General features: G+C 38.4%; 1 protein-coding gene across 2 annotated transcripts in view; it reads left to right on the top strand.

Annotated features, from left to right (window-relative positions):
* The first annotated feature begins 334 nt into the window (after window positions 1–334).
* PCDH9 (protocadherin 9) overlaps window positions 335–27044 on the top strand; it is a 182141-nt gene continuing 155431 nt past the window's right edge. Inside the window, exons 1-2 of one of the 2 annotated variants that reach the window (XM_056328865.1) lie at window positions 335–899; window positions 2159–5328. In XM_056328865.1, coding sequence (XP_056184840.1) covers window positions 2293–5328 — 3036 coding nt within the window. In that variant the 5' untranslated portion in view covers window positions 335–899; window positions 2159–2292. Of the gene's footprint in view, window positions 900–2158; window positions 7264–27044 lie in introns of those variants that run through there. The other variant, XM_056328864.1, reaches the window with a different exon arrangement.

Raw genomic sequence — 27044 nt, 5'->3', positions numbered from 1 at the left:
GAGCCCCCGCCGCGCCGCCCGCTGCGCCAGCCCCCGCGCCCCCCGCCCCCTTCGCCTCGCCGCGGCCCCGCGCGTCCCCCCCCCCACCCCCCCGCGCGGCGCGGAGCCGCTGCGCCGCCCGCCGCCCCCGCCCCCCGGCCGGCCCGCGGAGCGACGTGCCCGGCGGCCAATGCCAGCGCCGCGCTCCGCCATCCACCGCCCCCGCCGGCGCGGGCCAATGCGGTGCGGCGGGAGGGGGGGCCTAGCGCCGCGCACACCCTCCCTCTGGGCTTATTGAGAGTTATATCAAGAATTTCAGTTCAGAGAGAGAGAGAAGGAGGGAGCGTGTGTGAGGGAGAGAGGCTGGGAGGGAGGAGGGAAAGCGCCGTCGCTTCCTCCCGTCACTAAAGCAATAACCCATTAGGATTTTTTTTTTTATTTTTTTTATTTTTTTTTTTTACGGGCAACTATCAACCCAGAGCTAAAGAAGGAGAGAGAAGCATCGCCAGACCAACTCTTGTCATTTCCAGTAAGAAGTTGCAGACTTCATGTAGCTGCCTCTGCTCTGCTGAGAGAGGGATGGAAATTGTGTGCAGTGCAGAGTGGAAAATACCCCCGGTCTAAAGAAGTGCACCGGCTTTTTTCTTGCTGTTTGTTTGGGTTGTTGCGTGCACATTAAACACCCAAAGGATCGCCGCTTAATAGAAATGAAACGTGGAGAGGATGACTAACGACAGAACTGTGAATTTGTTCACTGGAGTTGCTAATTTGCCACCCTGAAGCAACACATATCTCAAGGAGGAAGCATTTAGCTGCTGCTGATTTCTCCAAAACTGGTGGTTTACCAGATGCATTGTGCTGTATCTGCTGGAACAGATCATTGCTTAGCTGCAGCAGATCGTCAAAGGTAGACAACCAACGTAAGTGCAAAGTTACCCATACACTGTGATGCATTTCATTTAAAGGGGGAGAAAGAAGGAAAGAAAGAAAAAAGCCAACACACAGTATGTTTGTCTAGGCAAAGAATAAGAATTGGTGTTTTGGATTCAGTTGGTGTTGGTAGCAAAGGCTCACCTACTCACTGTCTCTGCATCCCTACCTGCATCACTCTGCTGGAAGTAATCACGGGCATCAGCTACCGTGCAGCTTAATGCAGATAAGATTAGTGCTTGGGGGCTGCCCGGTTCTGCCAAACTGTAGGTGCTGCTGGCAGCCTTGCACCAGGGTAATTCGTGGTTAGCAGAGCATGCAAACAGAAGTGTCTGTCGGGTTTTCTTTTTTTTTCTTTTTTTTTTTTTTTTTTTTTTTTACACCTGCATTATTAGTCTGCAGTATTTATGTGTGGCAGCTGCTAATAACATCCTGAAGGGAGATCAGTATCAATGGGGAAAGGCTGCACCTTTTTTCCTCCCCTCGTCATCAGAAAATTTATTCCCCCCGCCCCCCTCCCCAATCTGTAAACATGCTGGCTGCTCCTAAGTTGCATTTGGAATTTCCAGCCTCCTGATTTAGGCAGTGTTTAAAAACAAACAAAGTTTAAGGTTATTACACAGAAGAAGAAGTATCCAACATCTGGAGAGGAAACATTGAGCTGAGAGTCTAGGAAACTGTAAGTCCTGTTATTGTCTCATCAGTTAACAGGGATGTGAAGTAGCCAGTGACGACTGCTGCAGCAGCAGCATGTCTGGGTGGTTATTTCCCAGTACGATAGCTATAGAGAGGGATGCAAGGCACAAGGAGCAGAGAAAAATCTGGTTAGTAACAGCTAAAAAACATGTACGGAAGCAAACAACAAATTACATTTGGCAGCTGACATAGCAGTTAGAATCCAGAAGTAGTGCGGGAAGATTTTTCACTTGCACCAAATGACTGGGTGGAGGAGGGTAGAGGGGGAATGCATGTTATGGATTACACAGTGTACCAAGAAATTTTTCAGAAAGTACGTGTTGAAACGGTAGCTACCCTTAATCCTGCAAATACTTATTTCCATTCTCACTCTGTGCAAATGCAGCTGAAAAGATATTGGTGCATTTGTCCGGAGGGATTGCTTGTAAAGGGGAGCAGTAGGAATTTGTACTGCTGCATGTGTGCATTGCAAAACCAAGTAGTAGTTGGAGATCGTGGATTTGTCATGCCTAAAAAAAACCAATAATGCTGTTCTGTATCATTGTGTTGACAGTGCTGTCTCCAAATAAGAAATGAGATGTAATGCATCCTGCAGTCCATGCATGCCTCCTCTTGCAAATTGCGCATCATTCCTCTCTGGAAACCTTTAAATCCTAAAATCCAGGAAAAGAGCCTAAAAACATTATCATGAACCTAAGGGATTTTTACCTGTTGGCCGCTTTGATTGCCTGTTTAAGGCTGGATTCTGCTATAGCTCAAGAACTTATTTACACTATTAGAGAGGAGCTGCCTGAAAACGTACCCATAGGGAACATACCAAAGGACCTGAACATTTCTCATATCAATGCTGCCACGGGGACCAGTGCCAGCCTTGTCTACAGACTGGTGTCTAAAGCAGGGGATGCCCCTCTGGTCAAAGTCTCCAGTAACACCGGGGAAATCTTTACGACATCTAACAGAATAGACAGAGAAAAACTCTGTGCTGGAGCTTCCTATGCAGAAGAAAACGAGTGTTTCTTTGAACTTGAAGTGGTGATTCTCCCCAATGACTTTTTTAGGCTGATCAAAATAAAAATCATTGTAAAGGATACTAATGACAATGCACCTATGTTTCCATCCCCTGTCATCAATATCTCCATCCCAGAAAACACTCTGATCAACAGTCGCTTTCCAATCCCATCAGCAACAGATCCTGACACAGGTTTCAACGGCGTTCAGCACTACGAGTTGCTAAACGGGCAGAGTGTCTTTGGACTGGATATTGTAGAAACTCCAGAAGGAGAGAAATGGCCTCAGCTGATAGTGCAGCAGAACTTGGACAGAGAGCAAAAGGACACCTACGTGATGAAAATTAAAGTGGAGGATGGAGGTACCCCCCAGAAATCCAGCACAGCCATCCTGCAAGTCACAGTAAGTGATGTCAATGATAACAGGCCAGTATTTAAAGAGAGTCAAGTAGAGGTTCATATACCAGAGAATGCCCCCGTAGGCACTTCTGTAATTCAGCTTCATGCTACGGATGCAGATATAGGAAGCAATGCAGAAATCAGATATATTTTTGGTGCCCAGGTCGCCCCTGCAACCAAAAGATTTTTTGCTTTAAACAACACCACAGGGCTGATTACAGTTCAGAGGTCCTTAGATCGAGAAGAGACTGCTATTCACAAAGTGACAGTGCTGGCTAGTGATGGTAGCTCTACACCAGCCCGGGCAACTGTTACCATCAATGTCACTGATGTAAACGATAACCCTCCTAACATAGACCTCAGGTACATAATAAGTCCCATCAATGGCACAGTGTACTTATCTGAGAAAGATCCCATCAATACAAAGATTGCCCTAATTACAGTTTCAGATAAGGACACTGATGTGAACGGCAAAGTGATCTGTTTCATTGAGAGAGAGGTCCCCTTCCACTTGAAGGCGGTTTACGACAACCAGTATTTGTTAGAGACCTCTTCCTTGTTGGACTATGAGGGCACCAAAGAATTCAGCTTTAAAATTGTTGCTTCTGATTCTGGCAAGCCCAGTTTGAACCAGACTGCCCTGGTAAGAGTTAAACTGGAGGATGAAAATGACAACCCTCCGATTTTCAGCCAGCCTGTAATTGAGCTGTCAGTTTCTGAAAACAACCGACATGGTCTATACTTAACAACTATTAGTGCCACAGATGAAGACAGTGGGAAAAATGCAGACATTGTTTATCAGCTTGGCCCTAATGCCTCCTTTTTCGATCTGGATCGAAAGACAGGAGTTTTGACAGCCTCCAGAGTTTTTGACAGAGAAGAGCAGGAACGTTTCATTTTCACTGTTACAGCCCGAGACAATGGCACCCCTCCTTTGCAGAGTCAAGCAGCTGTAATTGTTACTGTGTTGGATGAAAATGACAACAGTCCCAAATTTACTCATAATCACTTCCAGTTTTTCGTATCGGAGAACTTACCAAAGTATAGCACGGTGGGGGTGATCACAGTGACCGATGCGGATGCTGGGGAAAATAAAGCAGTGACCCTTTCCATCCTGAATGACAATGAAAACTTTGTGCTGGATCCGTACTCTGGAGTTATAAAGTCCAATGTTTCTTTTGATCGAGAACAGCAGAGCTCCTACACCTTTGATGTTAAGGCAGTGGATGGAGGGCAACCTCCTCGCTCTTCAACAGCGAAAGTAACCATAAACGTCATGGATGTTAATGATAACAGCCCTGTTGTCATCTACCCACCTTCTAATACTTCTTTTAAGCTAGTGCCACTCTCAGCAATTCCAGGATCGGTGGTAGCCGAAGTCTTTGCTGTCGATATAGACACTGGCATGAATGCCGAGCTGAAGTACACGATTGTAAGCGGAAATAACAAGGGTTTGTTTCGGATTGATCCGGTGACAGGTAATATTACTCTGGAAGAAAAACCAACTCCTAATGATGTGGGGCTGCATCGCTTAGTTGTCAACATAAGTGATTTGGGTTATCCTAAATCCCTGCATACTCTTGTGCTTGTATTTTTGTATGTAAACGATACTGCTGGAAATGCCTCTTATATTTATGACTTGATACGCAGGACTATGGAAACACCTTTGGACCGGAACATAGGGGACAGTAGCCAACCCTACCAAAATGAGGACTATCTCACGATCATGATCGCTATTGTGGCAGGTGCCATGGTTGTCATAGTGGTGATATTTGTCACGGTTCTCGTTCGCTGTCGACATGCGTCCAGATTCAAAGCCGCCCAGAGGAGCAAGCAAGGTGCTGAGTGGATGTCTCCCAATCAGGAGAACAAGCAAAACAAGAAAAAGAAAAGGAAGAAAAGGAAATCTCCGAAGAGCTCTCTTTTGAACTTTGTGACCATTGAGGAGTCCAAACCTGATGATGCAGTTCATGAACCTATCAACGGGACAATAAGCCTTCCAGCGGAGCTGGAGGAGCAAAGTATAGGAAGATTTGACTGGGGCACAGCACCACCAACAACCTTTAAGCCTAACAGTCCTGATCTTGCCAAGCATTACAAATCTGCCTCTCCGCAGTCTGCTTTTCATCTCAAACCTGACACTCCAGTTTCAGTGAAAAAGCACCATGTGATTCAGGAACTCCCGTTGGACAACACCTTTGTTGGTGGTTGTGACACCCTTTCCAAACGCTCTTCCACTAGTTCAGATCACTTCAGTGCCTCAGAGTGCAGTTCCCAAGGAGGCTTCAAGACAAAGGGCCCCTTACACACCAGACAGGTAAACGAGCACTTTTACTGGTCTATAAGTACTGCATACAAGTGCCCGATCAACCAGTATTAAAAGTGCCACTATATTGTGGGGTTTTTTGTTTCAGTCTGATTTAGTTACATTACGGGGGGAACAAAAAAAAAAAAAGCCAAAACCTAAAACAAAAAGAAATAAAAAAAAACACTTGGCCCCTTTATCATTTACCTGGGGCTTAATCATGCATTTGTGAAATGCCACCGATACTTTGAGTTTTGAATAATACTGATTGTTAAAGGACTGTTACACGTCTGTGCAAGTGCATATACATGTGCATAAAGAAAACTGAAAAAAAGAAAAACTTTTTTTTTTCTCCCCAGTATTTCTTCAAATACAAAAGTTATTGAAGAACAAAACCTCTTTCCTTATGTGCTAAATTTCAGTCAGAAAATCTGACTGTTTCAAGATTGAAGGGATATGTACATTCAGTTTGAAATTTCAAAGTGAGTTGGCTTGAATTTCTTTTACGGTTCAAGCTGATTTGGAACATTGCTAAGTTAGTGTTACTAAAGGGGTTAATTTTATTCCCTAACAAAGACAGCCAAATTTCCAAGCTACTCCATCTGTGAAGCACGTGGTTTGTTGATAGGATATAAATAAGCCATACGGAAGTCTTCCTCTGTTTTGAGTTTAAAATTACGTTATTGTAATAGATGAAAGTTGGTATTGCATAGAAAGTTTGTTGCATACTTTAAAAAATGGCCAAAGCATACTTTTGAAAGGAATGCGTTCTCTGAATACATCTGAATTATGCAGAAAAAAAAAAAAAGTCATCCCATTGTAAATATTTTCTCATCTTAGTACTGCATAAGTGATCTGTCATAACTCATTTTAAACTGTGAAATACGCCATATGAAGAGGGATTAGGAGGCTGAGAATCTCATATTTCAACCAAATCCAGCATTAGTTTTTCTTAGGTCTAATAATTCCTTGCTAATAAAGATTTAAATGCGGCGCTGTCTAATTTATTTTATTGGTGCTTTTCTTCTGCCGCCGCCGCGGCGTGGCACCCGGCGCCGGCGCAGCCTGTAGGTGGCACTACGGTACCGTGGCGCCTGCGCTGGCCCGCCGCCAGCCCTGCAGCAGCTCGGGGAAGCGGGGGGGAGGGAAGGCTCGAGCTGATCCTACAGCCAAAGAACCTTTTATTTAAGGATAGTTGCACTGGAGTGGTCAGTAGTTAAGTTTTGTGTGTTTGCAAGGCAGCTTCCTTGGCGCTTCGCTTTCGCTGCACCGACTCGGTAGGTGTTAGGAGTCGCGTTTGTATTCCCGCTGGCGCTGTGCTCTCTGAGTGATGGTTATTTGTCTGAATTTATTAGGGATATGAATCCCAGAGAATCAAGTGAGACACATTTAGGCTTGTCTTTGCAAAAAGATTTTGACAGTAGCCAAGTTTAGGATAAAGTCGTCCTCCTGCTCTTGCATTAGCCTTATCTGAGAGGAATGTGATGTTCCCAGAACTGTGTCTTGACTTTGGGTGTCTGTAAGGTGTCACACTAACAAGATGCTAAGAATGAAACAAGCGCTTTTGAGGCAGTTCTGCTAAAGTAACTGCTTTAAAACAACTCATACCTACAACCGGACACTGAAAATGTCTCAGAAGACTCACACAAAACTTTAACCTTTCTAAAGACTTTAAAGAAAGGTATACTCCCAGAGCTGTCTTCAGGCTGTTACGCAGCACCATACAGATACTGTCAGCAGAAGTTAAAAAAAGAAGCAATGTGGAAAAAACCCCAACAAATTTTTAGAATGAGTTCTGCATGATCTGTGGTTACTCGGCAGAAGTTTTCTCCCCAGTTTTAGTTACAAAACGTAACACCCCCAACCCACACATTCCTTTTCTGTTCTGAGATTTTGTTAATCTAATTTAAATTAGCTTTCCAAACTCAATTAGGAAACTCAGACTTAATCCCCCACAGTATCTAGAGGCAGTTAAGACCCCCCAAAATTATTTACCCAACAGAATGTGCAAGCTCTGCACAGTGACATTGAACACAGGAAAAAGAAACCGCCCCCCCACCCCCACCCCCCCCAACCCAAACAAAACCTACTGGTAGTATTAGTATTTTCAGTTACCTGTGTTCATGACATTGAATACACTGGTTTTGGTTTATTGATAATATCAGTCATTATACCTGTATATGGATCTGATTCAAATCCCACTGAAGTCTTATTTTACCCTTTTTGAAGTCAGGAGGTGCTTGTATCGTATGATTTGGATTTCTCCCTGCAAAAGCTGTAATATTATATGTAATTTAATATATAACTCTTTCTTATGTAGGCAGTTGTCTGTACTGAGTTTGTGTATTTTTATTCTGTGATGAAGGAGACAGTGTCTTTCTTTTTTTTCCCCAATAAGGTTACAGGACATACATAACCTTTTTATGTCCCCTTGTCACTTTTGGCTGGAGGAGTCATCATTAGCAGCATTCCTATTATTCTATCTGTAAGTCCTGAGATGAGGATGCGTTTTAGCTCGTATTCATTGGCACAGGGGTTAAATAACTTTCATAGGTCTTTTTTTAGATTTGTGATAGAGTATGGCTTTTAAGCAAAGCATTCAGACTTAAAAATCTTATTGAATAGTAGTGTGTGCTAATGCTACAGTATCTGAAAAACATTCTTTTAAATTCCTTTAGGAAGAAATACTTAGTTCTGTGCCACAATACCGTTTTCTTGAGGTTTAGCGTAATTAATTTTTCGGTTTCTAATGTTAGAAGTTGTATTAAGTCGCCTACATATTCGACAATTTTTTTTATGTGGTTTGCAAAGGTTGCGGGAATTGTGGAGGATGTTACATTAGGAAAAGAAGACATGTAGGATGAATATAGATCTAAGAAATACTAGCATCCTCCATTTTTACTTACAGTTTCTTTCAGTCCAAGGTAAATACACATGCAAATTATCGTGTGGATACATTAATATTAAATAGAGCGCTGAGACCTGGAGTCCACACTTGGACTTCATTCGAGCAAAATCCCGTTGCTTTTAATGGGAGCTTGGCCCTAGAAATCTGTTAGAACTGGGTCCTAACTCAGAAGGCTTTTAGAATTCAAAAATAGATTGTTCAATACAATTTTCTTAATATTTCTTTGCTGGGCCATTTCTGTGCAATCGTCAATAAATTTAGTGGAAATTCTGTGGTTAAGTCTTCTCATGTCCCTTTGAATTGCACAAGCTGATGTTTCAGAAGGACCCAGTATGAAAACCAAAGCCTCCTTCAAGTGCCTATCTTGCAGTAAACCTGGTGGATGCTCTGAAAAGAGCATTTTTGAATACTTGAACTTGGGATTGTTCTAAATGCTAATTCACATAATTAGGAGTATGGAAATGATGTTGCACACCACCAGCTTATATAGCTAAGCTTCCAAAATCAGTGTTCTGACTCATAAAGAATACTGAAATCTATGCAGGCTTCTCAATCAGTGTTCTTTTCAGTATTTGATTGAACTTTAAAATGCACTTCAAATTAGTAAGTCATTACACCAAACAGCTACATAGAAATACAGTAGAAGACGACGTGTTGTATTATTCTATGTGAAAGGCCTCTTATAAAAACCAAACAAACAGAAAAAACTCCTACTCAATGTCATTAAATTAACAATAGATTAAATAATAAAAGAAATTAGGGCCAATTTACCGTGGTTATCCCAGTTTTAAATTATAACAACTTCATTTAATCAGATTTGAAGTACAGCAGTGACAAATTACACAGGTTTAAAATATGTATCAGTATGGGTTATGAGCAAAACCTTCAGCCTTCATTCCTAATCAAGTAGCATTTAGGCACGTGCTTAACTTTCATTTAAAGTGGTGAGACTGAAGCAGATCCTTAAAGTCCAAATGATTTCAAATGTTGTCTTCAAGAAAGACAGCCGTAAGCACACTCTAAGCACTTTTCTGAATCAAGATGATAATTTAAAAATTTTGGAAATGTTCACAGTTCTACCAGATTCAGAAAAACTCAATATTTGTTAACACTGTCCTTTTGTTTCTGTGTTCTCGTGGCAGAAATTAAGGATCTGGGGCTTGACTGACACATTAAATGCATTCCGTACTACGGTATATTTTTAATCATACAGTCAATAACATAAGCTCTGTGGAGCTTGCTTTACTCCTTTTTCAGTCAATGGACTTCTTGCCTGATCAAGGAATGAGTAGCCAGGCTCCCACTGATCAATACACATCACTTAAGCTTTCTGTGGGAAATGTAATTGATGTTATCTTACTCTAGAGTGTTTAAAATTGTAACTTTGGGTTTTATGTAAGAGAAAAGAAAAGCTGAAAACATTAATGACTCTTAATTTGATATGCTGAGAGTGGCAATTTCAAGGTGCATAAGTTGATGGAAATCTGCATTGGAACAGCAGTGCAGAGTCTACGTCACCTGCGCATATTAAAATTCTGTAACCATAGCATTCCATAATTCTGTCTGTGGTATTATTTTCAGTGGCCTTATTTTACTGCTTAGTATAAAAAAGTACACTTCCATTTTTATTTTTTTTTATGCTTAATTTGTTTTATGTCTTTGCATGGGTATTCTTCTTGGATGAGGACTAGTCATCTGGAAAAATGTCTGCATGTAAAATTCAGTTGTTTTCTAGTTATGTGTATTTATATATCTATACTGAAAATATTAGAAATGGTAAAAATGTACAGTGTATTTTTTCTATCCTGGTGTAACTGGAAAATAGGTTAACAGATTTTGCTTAACTGTCTAAAGAAATTCATCTTTGAGCTGAGACCAAGCATGGAAAATTTCAGCTGAAAAGAAGAATTTTTCAGAAAGTTAAGAGCATGTGAAAACGTGGGGTTATAATGGAAATCTGAACATAACCCTAAGCTATAATACCATTTTGTATAGTGACAGTAGAAATGCTAAACTAGCGAAGGGAACATTTTGTGTATACAGATACAGACAGTAAAAGCTTAGCAAGCTTCCTTTCTCTTTAAATGTTTCCCATGCAAAAGATTTTTCTCAGGATCACTAGAGTCTCATCTGTCCTAAATGTGCAAAGCCAAAATTTCACAAATGCTAATAAATTTGTGCCACATATGGGAGTGAGAACTGGATCTTGAGAATTTAATGCTATTGAAATTTTGTGATAATGTTCTTTTGTATATATGAACAAGGGAGGATTTTTTTAGTTTCCATTTCAGATTTTCACTTCCAAAGAGACTCGCACAGCAAAACCATATCAGCCACACTTTATTGACAGCAATTTTATTGTAGCTAGAGGCTTACAGTAAGCTGTTTATTGCTGTTCCCTAACTCGGTTGACAGCAATTGGGGAATTAATTTTCTTGCCCCTGATGTGTTTTCTTGGGTATAAACAACAGATGTTAAAGATATGAAAACTGTGACCCATTTATATTCAGCAAGTCTTTACGGGCATAGTCTACCTGTCTGAAGTGCAGGTTTCAAGTCTTAAGTAAGATTGCTTCATCAGTGCTAGGGTTCATACTTACACAATAGAACTGCTCATCTATACATATTCTTTACGAGGGCAGATACATAATACCTGAGGGACCAATCCTCATCTAGGTAAATTCAGTTCAAGAATAGCTGAGTTCAAGTTTCATTTATTTCAGGAGATGCTGTATTTTCTTACTCTACCATTTAATTGCACTGAATATACAGAATATAACTGACAAAATGGACATAGCGTGTTGTGAAAGATCTAACAGGAGTTACAGGTGATACCTCAATTTTTGATGTTACTTCTCCCACAAAATATCATGGTGGTCTGTAAAATCTACACTCGGAAGTTTCCTCAGTTGCTACTCAAGTACAGCTGTCTCACATATATTCTGTAATGTCCATGTCTTCACTGAAGGAAAACCACACAAAATCATTTATTACTTTCCTCTTCTTTTATTACTGCTTTGACTTACCATCCTGTGGTGGAACATATGTAAAATTATTTATCCCAATAGACCAATGTGGGCATTTAATCAGTTCATTTCTCATTTACATGAGATAAAATTCCATTGACTGGAAATATATTTCCCAGGCTGTAGATAAGAAATGAATGGATGCTATCATATTTTACTGAAGTATGGGGGGAGGGCAGCATCTTTTGTTTGTTTCCATTGGCGTCTTTCAGTAAGACATTTGCAGCATGAGGGACTTCAGCATCTTTCCTAACTGAGATTTTAAGTGCTTGTCTAGACGCAAAATGCATATCATCTTGACTGTTCCTTTAAAATTAAAATACAATAAAAAAAGTTCCTTCTAATACAGTTGCAATTGTTTAGTTGTAATGGATTGTGTTCCAGTGAGCTATAAGCTTTCTCTGGAAACAAAAATAGCCATTACTGACAGAAGACACCTTAAATTGCCATTACTGCACTATTACATTGGTCATGCAATTATGAAAAGTTCAAATAATAAATAAAATTGTTTGATAAAGCAACATTGTTGTAGCCATACAAAACCATGTGTAGATTATTCCTAGGACCTACGGATGCAGGGAAGCATTGGGGCCACTGTAATTTTGATATTAAGTTTGTATTGATCTTACTGGGGGAAAAAAAAGGACTTTAAAATCTTGGGAAGATTTGGCCTGCATTCTCAATTTAGTTTTCAGGTTTTGTATGTACCATCAATTATGTGTGAAAGTACAGGGAAGGTGGTTAAAAATCTGATTTGTAGTCATATTAAGGTGTCTAAATTGTACCAGTCTCAAAAGTTACCCATTATTTGTTTGTTCTTGTTTCTTTTGCAGCTAGTGAGTTGTGAGGGAGATTTGGTTTAAATTTGTTTAATTTTTTTTTCTTATTTGTCTTAAAGTCTTGGCATGGGTTGTCCTGCATCTTCTGTTGTATAGAGGGAAAAGTGAGTAATTCAGAATTTCTCAGGATTTGCTGGTGTGTAGTGTCTGTAGTTTCTTATGAGCTGATATAAGTTTGCCATTTCTTTTGTAAAATGCCACACTAAATTTTTTGAGCACAAATATTGGTATTATTACTTGAATGTTGTTTTGGAATATGCACACTTCTTGCTACAAGAGGAATATATGGAGCCCTTTCTTAGAGTAACAATTCAAAATTTGAAGCTGAATCCAAACTGGGGAAAATCTGCTGATTTACAACATCTGCAGCTCTTCTTGGTGTTAACTGCACAGATTTCTTGATGAAAAAGTTCTTGATGTTAACTTCTTTACAAAAGCAATGGGATGATATTGAGATTATATTTCCAAAATCTAAAAAATATGTAAAATTATTGGGAGTCAAGTGAGTAAAAAACATTTTAGTTTGAGCTGAATTTGATAAAATGTGGAGGATCATCTGTCACATTTTTCTTCCTTCCTTTGTTTCCTCCCCCCAGGTTCACAGAAACAAGTTCTAGGGAGCATTTTAAAATAGCAGCCTCTCACAACTCCAGAAAATTAAATTGGATATTCTCACTGGCTGATAACTGAAAGAGGCTAGCTATTGATATTGATTTGTAAAACAGTTATTAGCCTCAAATTGATATTTGTCCATTCTCCTTCATTCCTTTCAGGCAAATAAAGTGTTAATACAACTTCTTTTATTTGTAATTTTGCAGGATATTCTTAGTACCTCCTAGACTTCCATGTGTTGCTAGTAAGAAAATTCTGTGATTTGTTTTTTAATTGTATAAAATTGTTAAATATCTGCCTGTACAATATTTTTGATCAAATAAGCTACTGTAGCTTATGCCTTATATGGTCATATAGCCTTTAAAACACCAGAAAAAGTAAGAGGAAGACCATCTTTCCTTTGTGAGTATTTTTAGCCATTGTTACAGCCTCTTGTTGATTGATAGCTAGCATTTACATCTCTTCAATGGCTAAACCTGATAGGTGCGGAATTCTGTCTCATAATCTGTGCTCCTTCAAAACACTTAAGGTTATGGAGGCAATTGTGTTTCTGATGTAAAGACATCTGTAGGATACATATGTTTCTATATATGACATATATATACGGTTATTATAGGGAGTGTTCACTTGGATTCCTTAAGGGAAATAAAGGACTTGCTACTGAACTTCATGGTGGAATACTTCTGCCACTGAGGTTCACGTGAGTCTCTATCTTCTCCCATCAGTACATTTTGGAAGAAAGTTTTAAAAGAAGTTTGGTTTTACAGGAAGAGGTCCAGGACCTCAGAAAAGGGTGCAGACTCGTGAATTTTGGTTTAAGACAATACTCTTTTCTATGTAGAGTAAGAGGCAGAGCCTGAAGGGGAGTGATGTTTAACCCCTGGTTTTAGTAGCTTTCCATTCAGAGGGGCAGTTTTTGGGAATACTGTTGTTATGCCAGTTCCTCTCCTTTCAACATATAGCGAATATATCTGAACATTATAGCTGCTTCAGATGCCCAACTTCTGACTGTGGATCTAGCCTGATTTCTGTAAATGACATTATCAAAAAAGCATAATTTGTATAATTTTCAACAGTATACTTAACCGGTAGCACCTATGCACACAGTACCTGATTTTGCTTCTGTTGACGTTGTGGTAAGATTCACTTTGTCTACCTTCTAATTGTATGTCAAATCTAATCTGCTTTACTGGGTTCATGACTTACACTACACTAAAGAAAGAATTCTCTGATTAAACTGGTTGCCAAAGCTGATGGATACTGTTGGGTGAGATGCATCCCACACCAGTGAAGAGTATGATCCAGTGGAGTGTGATGCAATCTGATCCATACTCTTCACTTTACCAGTGAAAAGCGTGATCCAGTCCAGTTTTCTCACTGAAATGGAAAGAAGGGTTTTAAGGGTATGTATTTCTTTAAATAAAGGTATTATTTGAATAGTGTATATGTGCACAAAAAATGTATAATGTACACAACTGACTTTGGGAAAGTATTCTTTAAATTATGTCTCACATTCAAAGGCTTCCAAACCAACTTACTGACCTTTTATTAAATTGTTATCTGGCCATTCATACAGCTGTCTATTTTAGTAAGATGGTGCAATGAAGCACCAGTTATTTTGTTTTGGTGCTGTTCTGGGTATTTCTGTTTTTCCTCAGTGCTGCATATTCTCTGATACCTCGTTCTGTGAATGTGAGTAGAGAAAAAGGAAGTTATAAACTTTTGATCTCTACCCTACCCTTGGTCATATCTAGCCATTTGCATTATAGTGTAAAAATGCTTCTTTTACCACTCTGCTTTAGGTATGTGTCTATAGCGGTATGAATTTTCAGCTACTTGTCAGATTGTTTCACTTTCGCCATTTCAAAAATATAGGTCAAAATACCAGTGAAGTGCTAGTGTTACCAGTAAAAGAATTTGGAATTGCCTTCAGTTTGTGACAGCAGTACCCTGAAACATGGATCACATTGAAGTCTGCAGCATCCACAGCAGCAGGAGGTAGACTGTGCACCAATAGCAAAGCCCTAGTCATCTCCCGTATTTTTAACAACTGCCAGATAAATAAAAAAAAGAAATGAAATCTGCATCTGTCTAAGGACAGTAAACCTTGCCTGTTGAAATTTAATCTCTCCCCTGTACAGGAGATGGACTTTCCTATTTGAGATTTCATCAGTTTCGTTTCACAAAGCTGTTACACCTGTCAAACATTTCAGTTTGAAATGAATGCCTGATATTTTTTGCCTTTATATGCTACAAGAGCACCAGGTTGTCAATCAGCAGAAATACAAAATGAGATGAGATAGGTGATCCACTACTATGATTGGCATTTTCTTTTTATTTTACAACCTCTTTTTTCCCTCAAACGGCAGTGACTTAAAGATGGCAATACTTGTCTATACTGTGGAGACAGATGAGAAACATGGATATAGCGAAGGGAAGCTGCCCTTGGTTTGCCCCAGTCCTGTTTGTCTTGACTTCTGATGGCCATCCTTCTGAAAGTACTGGTACAGTCCAGGTGGCCAATGAAGCTGTAGGTGACTATTGCTATGAATTGTGTGAATATCAATCTCGTGTGAATGAGATGAAAATACACTTGCTTTGGTCTTTCTTAATTTTTGCTATAGAATTAATTCATTGCAACAAATCTCTTGCAGTCCGTAATGTTTAACTAGTAAAGCAGGACCACTTCTGGGTGGGATGTATAGGTTTTCAAAGTGCCTCCAGGCCAAGGGGTGGTCCAGAACCATAGCAAGTGATTTGAATCTTGTAATATTTTTGGTTTTTTAATCTGCTTCCATGATGATGAATCAGAACGTTTGTTTCTTAATGTGGTTTTTCAAATTCTGGACTAAGAAATTGTCAAAACGGTAGGTGCTTTTCAATAATTTAAGAAACTGATGCACTTCTGTGGTTCTGTGATGTGTCTATTAATAGCATCCCTGCTGATCATCCCCAGATTTCAGTATTACTCAGCTTTGCTCAAATTTAGGCTTTGGTCTTCTTCTGTGCTTTTAACTGTTGATTAAGAAATATTCTAATCCATCACAGAGTACCAAGAAACTAATGGCTTGTGGAGTATTTTAGTCTTCAAGCTTCCACTATAAATGATACCAAAATAGTGTTGATTGGCTATGCTTGAATACATCTCTTTCTTTTATGAGATACTGTCACTGTCCTTTCTTGTTTCTCCTTTTAATCTTCTCCTCTGTTCTCTGAGCTCACTTCTTTTCGTACAACATATGTATGCACATATTAGAAACATGAGATTTATTGTCAAATGAATACTATCACAGGAAAGAAGTGGCACATGTTGTTGCGATCTGTTGTAGCACACCTAACTCGTAACCACTCATTGCTCTAGGTAAGGATTTCTAATGAACCAACTAGCTTCATTAAGTTTCAAAGATTTGAAGCATTTGGAAGCATATCTGGATAGAAGCATAATATGGGAAGTAAAACACTTTCTAAACTAGATAGATAGTTGCTTTGACTTGTTCCAGTAGATTTAATAGAATCTAATCAGAATGATTTATAGTTATTAATACAAATCAGAGGAGAAAATCCATTCCTGCATTATGTATCACACATTTTTCCTCTGTAGCTTGGTGGCTTACTAGATTTGGATTGCAAAACTGAGCTGAAGGTTTGGCAGAGGAGAAACTAGGGCCTAACTTCGTAACTGTGGATTTGCAAAGGTGTTAGCTAGGACAGCTCTGTCTGGTTATAATTGGAACAGAGGGAGTAAGTTGCATGCCCTAAATTGCATGTCAAAATCTGAAGTATGTTTAATTTAGTGGACTTGTGAGTACTAGAAGCAGGTATAGGATGAACACATGCGGCTGGTTTTGTAGTATAATGCACCTGTATTTTAATATGGACCAAATCCTTGTAATTTCCTTGTAATTGATATTACATAGGCATCCTAGATGTGCATTAGGGAGGAGTGAAACTAGTTTCGTACGGTATAATGGCTGGCATGAATCATTTCCCTTCAGAACAGTCAACATCTGTATTATAGACATACATAACAAACCCCACTGTATTATCTTCACCTACAGCTGCTGGAGTACCGGACAATATTGTGGTATGAGCTAGCCTGCTGGATTTCACCAGCTATTTTTGTAGCCGTCCTGTATCTGTCGTAGTTAAAACAAGAAGACAAAATAATTCTTTAATATATGTTTTGCTTGCTTGCTTTTTTTTATGACTGTTCATACTTTTCTCACAGATGGCATAATGCATTCACAATGTGTAATAGGTGTGGTATCTTGCTGAGACTTATGATAGAAAATTGATTCTGAAAACAATAGTAAAAAAATGTAAATCACAAAGCAGAACAGTGGAGATTGCAACTCAATAACTGGATAGTGCTTCTTGAATGCAGCAATTTGAAAGGGAGATTGGGATGAGAGATGAAAACGTTAATGTATCTTTACATTTCAAAATGGTTAAAAGCTTAGTGTGGATGTCTGGACTTGTAGGAAAACTTACTCTTTTAATAAGAAAGCTGGCAGTGCTGCTGTGATATACAGAATGTCAGTGATCCTTGAGTCTGCTTGTTTAAAGCAGCATGCTGAGCACTTTTCAGCAGAGTGGTTTCATGCAATGCCTACTAAGACGCTTTATAGATGGTGCAGATCAGCTCCAGACAAAGTACTTCTTGTTGCCATTTATGATTTTCATCTGTCATAAAATATGCCACAGAAGTAACTCCCGATTTCAGAGCATTCATTCTTTGGATCAGTGGTGACCACATGAAAAAACATTCTGCATTCACTCTCTTGCATTTGGTATTTTTTAACATTTTCATGTCCTAGTGCTAAATACAAGCCTAGTTTGTATTCAGTATTGTTGAAGTTCATTTCGGGAAGCCTCTAGCTATTGAAAGTGTTATATCTTACTTCCTGCTGTCCTCGGTAAAGATAGTTGGGGGTCAGGAGAGCCCTCTGCACTGTGTGCTGCTGCTTGCTCATGACATTTGAAGGCTGATAGGGATGCTGTGATAGCACCTTCAATTAAAGACACAGGCAACAAGCATAAAAAAGAGAATCCTCAAGACTGCCTAACATTATGCCATTGCCTCGATTAGAATAAAACCAGCATGAGAATAAATTGGCTATGTTAGCTTAATTGTGATCTTCACCTAAGTGCTGCCTATGAGACCTTAGACGTAGCAGAAAACCCTGGCTGAAATATCAAGGGGCTTTTTTTGATATTGCTTCGATTTTTCATATTTATGTTAGAAAACAGTAAGTCAAATCTATTCCAGTTTTAAAGCCTTAAGCTTTTGCTGCCTGTTTGGGGTTTTCATTACTTTTACATGTATACAGTTACACAGATAATGAGAAACCTGCAAAACCTGCATATCACTGCATGTAACCGCTCTGCAACTATTTACCACCTCATTAGTTTTTTCAACAGCAAAGATAAGTTAGCATTCTGTCATGAAATTTGAACTGCCACCGCATCCAGCTGAAGCTTATAAGCCATGGCATAGTAACTTCGCAAAGTGCATTAACACTTGCACCAGAAGATGCAATCTTGTAAATACAAAAATTTCACATGACTTTTTATATATGTGAAGCCAGTTTATTTGACATTTTCTCCTGTAAATTTTGCTGCTCTTAGAAATCTTTTAAAATACAAAGGGAGAAATTTAGGTTTTTTTGTTATTCTGCACAACTCAATTGACTGAGGTAGACTTGATCTCATGTATGTTTGGACTGTGTTGTACACTCACTACTCTTTAAACATGGTGTGCCTTTTTCTCATTTTTGTTAAGGCTCATCTTCTCTGGAAAAAAAGGTGCATTTTACATCAAGATTGCTGTTGTGAGGTATCTGTCTAAATGTGAAATCCTTGTGGAGACAAGAAGCAGGTATTTCATACCTTGATGTAGCTGGTTGAGGTCAGCCTCGAACAATACACCTGGGGTTGATCACAACTGGCTATGTACAGGTGAAACTACAATACCTTTTCATTAGCAGGATTTTACACTGTATTACCTACTTCAGTGTAAAATCATGTTACACTATCTTGCAATGTCAGGATGCCTCTGAGGATATGGATTACATGCATACTTATTCTAGGTCCTTCTGTGTTTCAAAAGTGATGCAAAATGAATCTCTGCCCTACTGTCTGGCAAAACTTTACAGTCTGGTTCTGTGGCTGAATTAATGTCCTTGTTGGACTTTCACATATATCCTTGGTAATTCTAGCAGTGATGTCCCTAAAAGTTCCTGCCAGGATTTCATTACTGTCTGGTATAATTCCAATGCATTTTCATACCTTCTTCAATATTGGTGCTACCGTTTTGCATTACGCACAATTGCATCAATGCCTGCAGCTGCACACGATGGTTATAACTCAGTCATCCCCCCCAAAAAGGAGTAATATGAAGCATCAAAATCAAAACATTAATTCAACATAGGCCATTAAGTCATGACGGTACAGATGTGCCTGTATTCGATTTTTACTTAAGTAAACCACAGTATTTTATAGGAAGCATGGTCAGAATAAAGCATTTCATCCACAGGTTACTCCATGTTGGCAATAAGTGAGTAGAATAGGAACAAATGCCAGCTCATTTGCAAGTGAGGTGAGCAGGCCTGAGCATGAGTTGCCTTCTCCAGTTTTTTTGTGTTGTAATTTAAGTCTGCCTGCTCCTAAAAATGCACTTCTCAGCGTATGTCTCCACCTTTGTTAAAGTGTCTCCTGAAAATGTCCATAGGTTTGGGTTGCTGTCAGCCGAAGGGTTACCATCCCTTTAAAACCAGATTTAAGATTTGCTGTTTATTTTAGGTAAGGAACCTGGATAAACAGTTGGCTTATACCTCTTAAAATGCTCCTTTACTGTTGTCTCATCTCCTTCATTTTTGATCTAAACTGAATTACTTTTGTGCTTTCTACTTCTGAACTTTCTAGGTAAGTTGTTTGCCTCATATCCTGCACAGATGCTCCACCCATCTAACGTTCCTCTCATTTTCAATATACTTTTTTTTCCCCCTACATATTTTCGCCCACAAACCTACCTGCAAGACCACATATTTGGTTCACAGTCAGTAGTTACTCAGTGGGAGGCATTTCCCATTCACATGTGATACATGCTGGCTGCTGCTTCCAATTATGCCATATGCTGGAGAGCTGAGCTGTTGAAGTATTGGAGTCAATGTTATAATCAAACCAGTTAAGAAAGTAGCAGTGTTGTCTTGTAAAGGGTTCTGGACAATGTCTGATTTCTGCCATAAGCAAAATGCTGACAAGTCCTGCTTTGTTTCGCTGCTTTTTCAGGTGGCAAAGAACTAGACATACATTCATTATATTGTAAAATCACAACCTTCGAGATCTTGCTGAATCTGCCCTACAGCTATTTATCACATGATTGCAGGGAATGAAAATAACATTTTTCCTTCTACTAGGAATATGTTGCTAACCTTGAGGCAAGACAGTGCATAATTTTATGTGTGCCTAGTCTTGCTGTTATATATAGACTGTTTTGAGATGAATCAGTGTTATCATTTCCCAGAATTTAGCACTAGTGTTTTACCAGAGCCAAGGAGATTTCATGTACTAGGCTCTTGGCTGCAAAAGTGACCAAGGATCCCAAGTCTGAGTCACATTTACACTAATGACATTTTATAGTCATGGAAAGAGGCCAAGAAGATGCTAGTATTATTTACTCCCAAGTTAATTTTTTTGTGTTGAGGTTAGAGCTGCACATAGTAATCTCTGTGTAAAGGCTATCTGAGCTCAGTCCTGATTTCACATCCATTAATTTTATATTTGTGAAATTACAGCTATTTCAGTGATGGTTTTGCTTGTAATCAAGAGTTGAATCTGTCTCCTCATGTCTATGCGGTAATCCCTCTTCCTCCCACAAGCAACAGTCTGCAGGAGACTCAGAGATCTCTAAGACTTTTTTCTTTCCTGTGATACCCATCCTTCTCTTGAAGCTTCTTGAATAATTTCTGTTTTTTAAAATTAAACATTAATTCACTTTAAATAGCAAGAATTAGGGAGGCTAGAGCTCAGTGCCTCTCCACAATTACTGGTTTAACCATTAAATTGCCTGTCTGATGCTCTATGTAGCTGCCTTACTATAGCTGTGTACCTAATATGTAGCTCTGACTCCTTGGTTTCCTTTGTTCATAGGGTGACCTGCAGCAAGTGGTTTTAAGCACATTGAAATTATTTCTGATATTGCATGGACACTTTCTGTCATGGCCCACTTTTGAGCTACTTACGCGCATGGACAGCATTTTTTAGGTATTGTCTAAAAGTAAACATTTCCAGAATGCGATTTCCAAGCTATGTAAACTCAGTTTCAGTTTTTAATACTGTGATACTGTAACATATTAAGAACAGCAGGACAGCATGAAATTTATAGAAATAAATTGAGGCATATACTGATGAAAACAGCTGAATACACAAATCAGGCTACATCCACTGTTTTAAGTAATAACATACTTCTGAGTGTAGTTGTTAGCACTGTGTGTGCCTGTAACAGGCATTTGTACAGTTATAAAATAGATGTCATTATTTTGCAAGTACAGAGACAAAAGAATCATGTTTCTTGTCCACGGTTCTGTGCTATTTTGAGGTAGTTTAATGCAATGGTGAGATGCATTATACCTAATCCAAACCCAACAGAGCTTCGCACTATGCTGCTCCAACTTGCTGTGTGAATTTTTTTTAGGGGATTCCCAGTTGATTAAAGCTTAATAAAAACAAACATCAGAAAGGGAGAAGTTTGGTTTTACTCTCTTCCAGATTAGGGTAGCTGTCTTAAAATACAGGTATGAAAGCAGCTGTCTTTTTTTGAAGACTTAGCTGAGGCAAAAATATTGTGAAAAATTCTGCAGAACATACTTGGGCAAAATGCCCATTTGTTTTATTGAGAATTTTGCCTGATTAAGACCTGTTTTCCCCTTATCTCAGAGTTTCTTGAACAAATGGTGTTGACTCTGATCCAGTAAAGTAGAGCAAGCTTCTTAACTGGCACATTAAATAAAAGCTCAGCTGGGAAAGGAATGCAGTATTTTGTCTTTGCATTTCAATTGAGTTGAAACTTCTTATTTTAAGCTTAGGCTGTGAGAATCACCTCCAAGCAATGTAACATCATTTACAAAGTCAGGTGATAGATGCTTGGACTGAATACAAGTTTATGATGGGATACATCTTTCCTGTTAATAAAACCAACCCCAAATAAATGCAGTGTTCAGACTTCCTCATTCATTTCTTTCAAGCAACTCCATTCTGACTTCAGTACTCCTGCTGTTGTGAGTTGAGGATTTTTTTTATTTTTTTATTTTTTTATTTTTTTTAGCACCAACAGTGTATTATGCTAATCTGCATGCCGGGCAAAAGCCCAGTTGAGAGTCTAAAGGAAGTTTCACTTTTGACCACATCCCTGTTTTGAGCCAAGATTGCTAATGTAGAAAGGCTTGCTACCTCTAGAGGTGTGCAGAGGGTCTTGTACCTCTTCCTTAAAACTCTGGTGTACTCTTTACCTCTCCTTTTTCTTCCTTTTCTCTGGGGAAATGACTCATATTTTTACCAGCGTAATAACAAAGAGATCCACACTTTTTATTTCTAAAACAAACAAGTATTTTTTTTTTTTCCACTTGTACTGAGGCTTCAGTCTCAGCCAAATATTTGAAAAGATATCACCAACTGGTCTGCAACTCTTTAAGCAATTACCATTGAATACAAACACTATGGTTCAAAATGAAATAAATACAAAAAATTTCAGCAAGGAAAATCTAGCACAAATCATAAGTAACTGATGCAAGTACTAACATACTTTTTTAATGTTAATACATAAAAATTGCAAAAGTACATTGTCAGTAATCCTGTGAGTGATTTAGTGCATTGTCTTATCACATGGTGAATGAAGGGAGGCTGCATGTAACACTGAATGCTTGTAACCTGTTTCACTATTCCGAGGAATACTGAAAATATTCAGTTTAATATACAGAAGTATTCGTTAAGAAGCTTACCAAAACAATATGGTGGGCTTAGACTAGGATCATACCAGAAGGTCCATCTCTCAGTTCTCTGAATCATAGGAAGAAACAGATTGTGTGACATGGAAAGTGAGAAATAATGTAATCTAACCAATCTGCACTTTAACAGAGTCATTGTGGGCTCGCTGAGGTTTCTCAGTTGATGTAGATATTTGACACAATACTGAAGAACTGACCATTTTAATTGTGACTATGTTTTCCTGGAAAGCAAGTGTCTGGGTAGGTTCAACGGAGTCTTTATCTGTGGGCTAGTTACATAGTGCTCTTCAGGGTGAACCAGCTGGTTGCATCAGTACTTACAGCAGCCCTCGTTTGGGGAACTGCAGTATTTAAGAAAGCCCAGGGGGAAAAAAGGTACTTGCTTCCTGCACTGTTTTTATTGCTTCCCCTGAAGCCTTCTGTTCATGATTCCTGTTGATCTTTGAAGTTTTTTTTCTGGGGCTTGGGAACTGTCGCTTTTTAGAAACCTATTGATGAAAGTTTTGTGACTCCTGCTTTTTTTGCTGAGTCTGCGGACTTAGTTTTTCCATTTCTTTAAGGTGCTTTGGCTTCCCTTCCTATTGTCTAACCAAAGTTACAAGGGTATTCGTAACTTTTTCTTCTCTCTTGCCCTTACTGCAGGCTTACTGGTTTTCACCTTTAATTTATTTCACAGGAGCATGTGCAAACGCTCCAGCAGAGTAACCATAATTTTTTATGGAGTCATAGGTCTGTTGCATGTCACTAGCTTGTGCTGTCTTAATAAAAGTTTGTATTAACTATGTAGGCTTAATTAGCATATTTGGGTTTGGAATCTTAAACTATAAAGCTTTCCTGTTTCCCAAAACAATCCATTTAATTCTGTATCAATGAGAAATATTTAAAACAGAATGGGCAAACATACTTATATGGGATATAATGTTGCATAGCTCCTTACAATAAAATATTTTTAAAATATTTTTTATATAGTTTATATAAATTTTAAGTGAGTTTAGAATAAATATCGTTATTGCTATTTCACTAGAGGGCAAACTGAGGTATAGAGAAAAAACATCTTAAAGTTAACACTCATTTTCAAAGCCAAGAGTAGAATGTGGATTAAAGACTATGTACATTAGATGCAGTGGCCCTTATGCAGAATACTTGTTGAATTAGATATAAGATTTTAATGTTTTCATGGAGGATAATGTAACAGATTTAGAAAGCTGAGAATGCCAATAAAACATCAGCAGTTATTTGCACAGTATTGTCAGGGACAGCTATTCTGGAGACAATTCAGTGATTCAGAGCTATTTGATTAATCAAATGAAGTCTCTGTTGTAGCAATGCAAAGAGGTTATGTCTGCTGGCAATCTGATTTGAAATCAAATGTTTATGGATTAATGAACACAAGACAATTGCTTCTAAGCCTCTTTTCAAGCAAAATCTTAGGTCTTTAGAAATGTGGATAAGTAGGGAATTATTAGCCAGGTCTGACAGCACAAGTGAAAATTTATCCCCTCAAACGTGCACTCTTTACAATTAAAGGAAATCCAAGCAATTAAAAGCAGCCAAAATAAAGCAAAGACCAGAGCTTACAAATTGTGTTTGTTATTTTACTAACATATGGTAATGTAAGCAAATTGTAATCATAGTTACATTACATTCTAATTGAATGATAAACTTAACAGAGCTGTGTCGTTTCATATCAACTGAGGATCTATCCCACAATCTGCTTTTTAAAAAGCAGTCCTGGCCTCATCTTCACATGGCCCTTGTGCTTTAATGTATTGAAAAAAAATAATCATTCTTTCTGTCTTAGCAGTTGTTGTTCATTACATTGTCTTTGAAAACTGTGAACAATGTGCATATTACAAAAAGAAATGTATAATCCATTTGAGCATAAAGGAAAGTTCTGCTTTTATAGGAAATGACTCAGAAATAGTTCAGGTACAATTTTGCGTTCCCTTTGGTCTCTTTCTTTTCTGAGAAGGCTCTCTGCTTTGGTTTGATACTAAATTAGTTATAACTAAATGCCACCTTCGTTTCTGCCCCCACTGAGCTTAACAGTTAATTTTCCAAGATAGAATAAAGAAATCCTTGCTTTCATATTTTATCCCATCCCCATGGTGCAGCAGACCAATAAGAAGCATATAGTTCTTACCGAGTTAAAGAGAATGGGAACACTTCTCTGAAGAAAATTGGCTGGCTTTCATGCACTACATAAAAAATCATCAATTAAAAATGGAAACAGCTGGAAATGAACATCTTCCTTTTATTGAAGTTGAACATTAAACTGCTCCCTGATTTGACTTTCCCTCTATTTCTTTTAAGATGATCATCATTATTTTGATTTGCTAAGGTAACAGCAATAGCATTACCTGCTTGGGCTTGTTTATTGGAAAACCTGACTGTATGTAACAGCTGATCTACATACAAGTAGCTGCACTAGCTTCTGTGCACAAGGTAACTGAATCCTAAGTTTACAGGGGGATGAAATTTTTATCAGAACAGTTTAGGGTTAGCAAAAGACTTCCATTAAAATCTGTGGAAATTTTACCATTGATACCAAGTGCTTTTGAAAAGCCCACCCTTTTGCCTCATGTTAAACTCATGAGGATCACAGAACTAGATCCTAACGGTGCTGTCATCTACTTCACCTGAAAGGTGATCTAATTTGGAGGTTAGAATATGTTAAATGGAAATATTAGTGATAACAATAGTTAATCTGGAAAAAAAAAATAGCAGGACATCAGTCACACTGTCTTAAAACTGTAACAGATGCTGTTTTGTGGAAGGAGAAACTCCATGAACTGGCCACTTTGTTCAAGTTTCATACTATATCATCATCTCAAATTACGATTCTTTTAGTGTGTAATAGTGACTCATTTTTTAGCTGCTTGCTTTAGTTCTGTTTTATTTGTTTCTTTGTTTATTTTAGTTACATTAGTTTAGTTGGGCCAAAAGTAATTCAAGCAAGGAGAATATGATGTCACTCATCATGTCATTTCTTACTATGCATGTGCATGTGTAGATATGTGTACAGATATATACATGTGCTTGTATGTACAGGATCGTGTATACTTACAGAAATATACTGAGGATTCTACCTTAAAGCAAAGACGCAACACTGGCCAAAGGTACATTGCTCTTGTTGCCTCAAGAATATGCGCTGCTGTATAGTTAATAGCTAAAGAGTCATAGGAAGGAAGTTCAAAGTCCATTTCAACACTTCCAGAAAGATCAACATTACTTCTTTTATGACTAACCTAAAACTGCTTTACATTTTCAAGTTGAGAAGTCAACCAAGTCCTCAGATAGTGCTGGACAATCTCATTGTTTATGAAAACAGCTGAGGATCTAATTTAATGACATTTGAAGGTTCATTTTACAGGATAAAAACTGTAAGAGTATCCCACTGTTTTGAACAGTGTTGCAAGGACACATGGCTGGTATTACCGGTAGATCACTTCTGATTGTATTTAGAATTAAAAATGTTGAGAATTGACAGTGAAATCTCAACTATTTTTAGAACTAGTCATAGAAAATAATTCCAGTTTGCCTTTCAGTACAGAATGTGTTAAATTTGGGTTAGGCTTCAGTAGTCCCATCAAGCTTAGATATGATTCTTCTGCACAGAATTTTCCATATGTTATGCTCTGTGTACATCAAAACAAAACTAGCTCAATGATCTGGAGGCAGTGTACACTGCACCCATGGGTGAGTAAGACTGATTCATGCAGCAGTATGCTAAGAAGCATAAGTGGTGTGTGGTGGGCATGTAGATAATGTAATCGCACTCGTGGCTGCCGTTCTAGTGGAAAGGATAACATCTTGCTGGATTTCTGAAGGATGAGATAGTAGTGAAAGTACAGTACTTCCAAAAGGCACGTCAGATCTGGGGAATAACATGTTACAACTTTAAACATCTGAGATAACTAAGAAGAGGTTTGTTTTTATATTTCCTCTATTTTGTGGCTGAAACAGCTTTGGCTGTTTCATATTTTTTTGTGATTTATTTGCTTGTTTATTTATCTATTTATTCTATTTCAGAATTAAAATATCTAAATATTTAGTCAGTTTTTTCTTAATTAAAGATTTTCATTAGACATGTCACTGAATACAAACCTTTGTACAACTAGTAACCAAACAAGCTTTTCTGTAAAGGCTTCACTAAATAATCAATCACAAATCCTGGCTCTGGGAGCTTGTAGCTGTTGCTTTTTCATGTCAGTAGAATTAAACCAAGGTTTACAGGTTTAAATTAATCAAGCTGATGAAAGGCCGGGTTTTGTTTGTTTGTTTGTTTTCCTAAAAAAAGAGATTAATTTGACTTCTGTCTATATGAGAAAAAAGATAG

The sequence above is a fragment of the Falco biarmicus genome, chromosome 2, assembly GCF_023638135.1.
Source record: "Falco biarmicus isolate bFalBia1 chromosome 2, bFalBia1.pri, whole genome shotgun sequence".
Classification (NCBI taxonomy): Eukaryota; Metazoa; Chordata; class Aves; order Falconiformes; family Falconidae; genus Falco; species Falco biarmicus.
The sequence above is the reverse complement of the archived record's forward strand: the minus strand, read 5'-3'. Positions and strand labels throughout refer to the sequence as shown.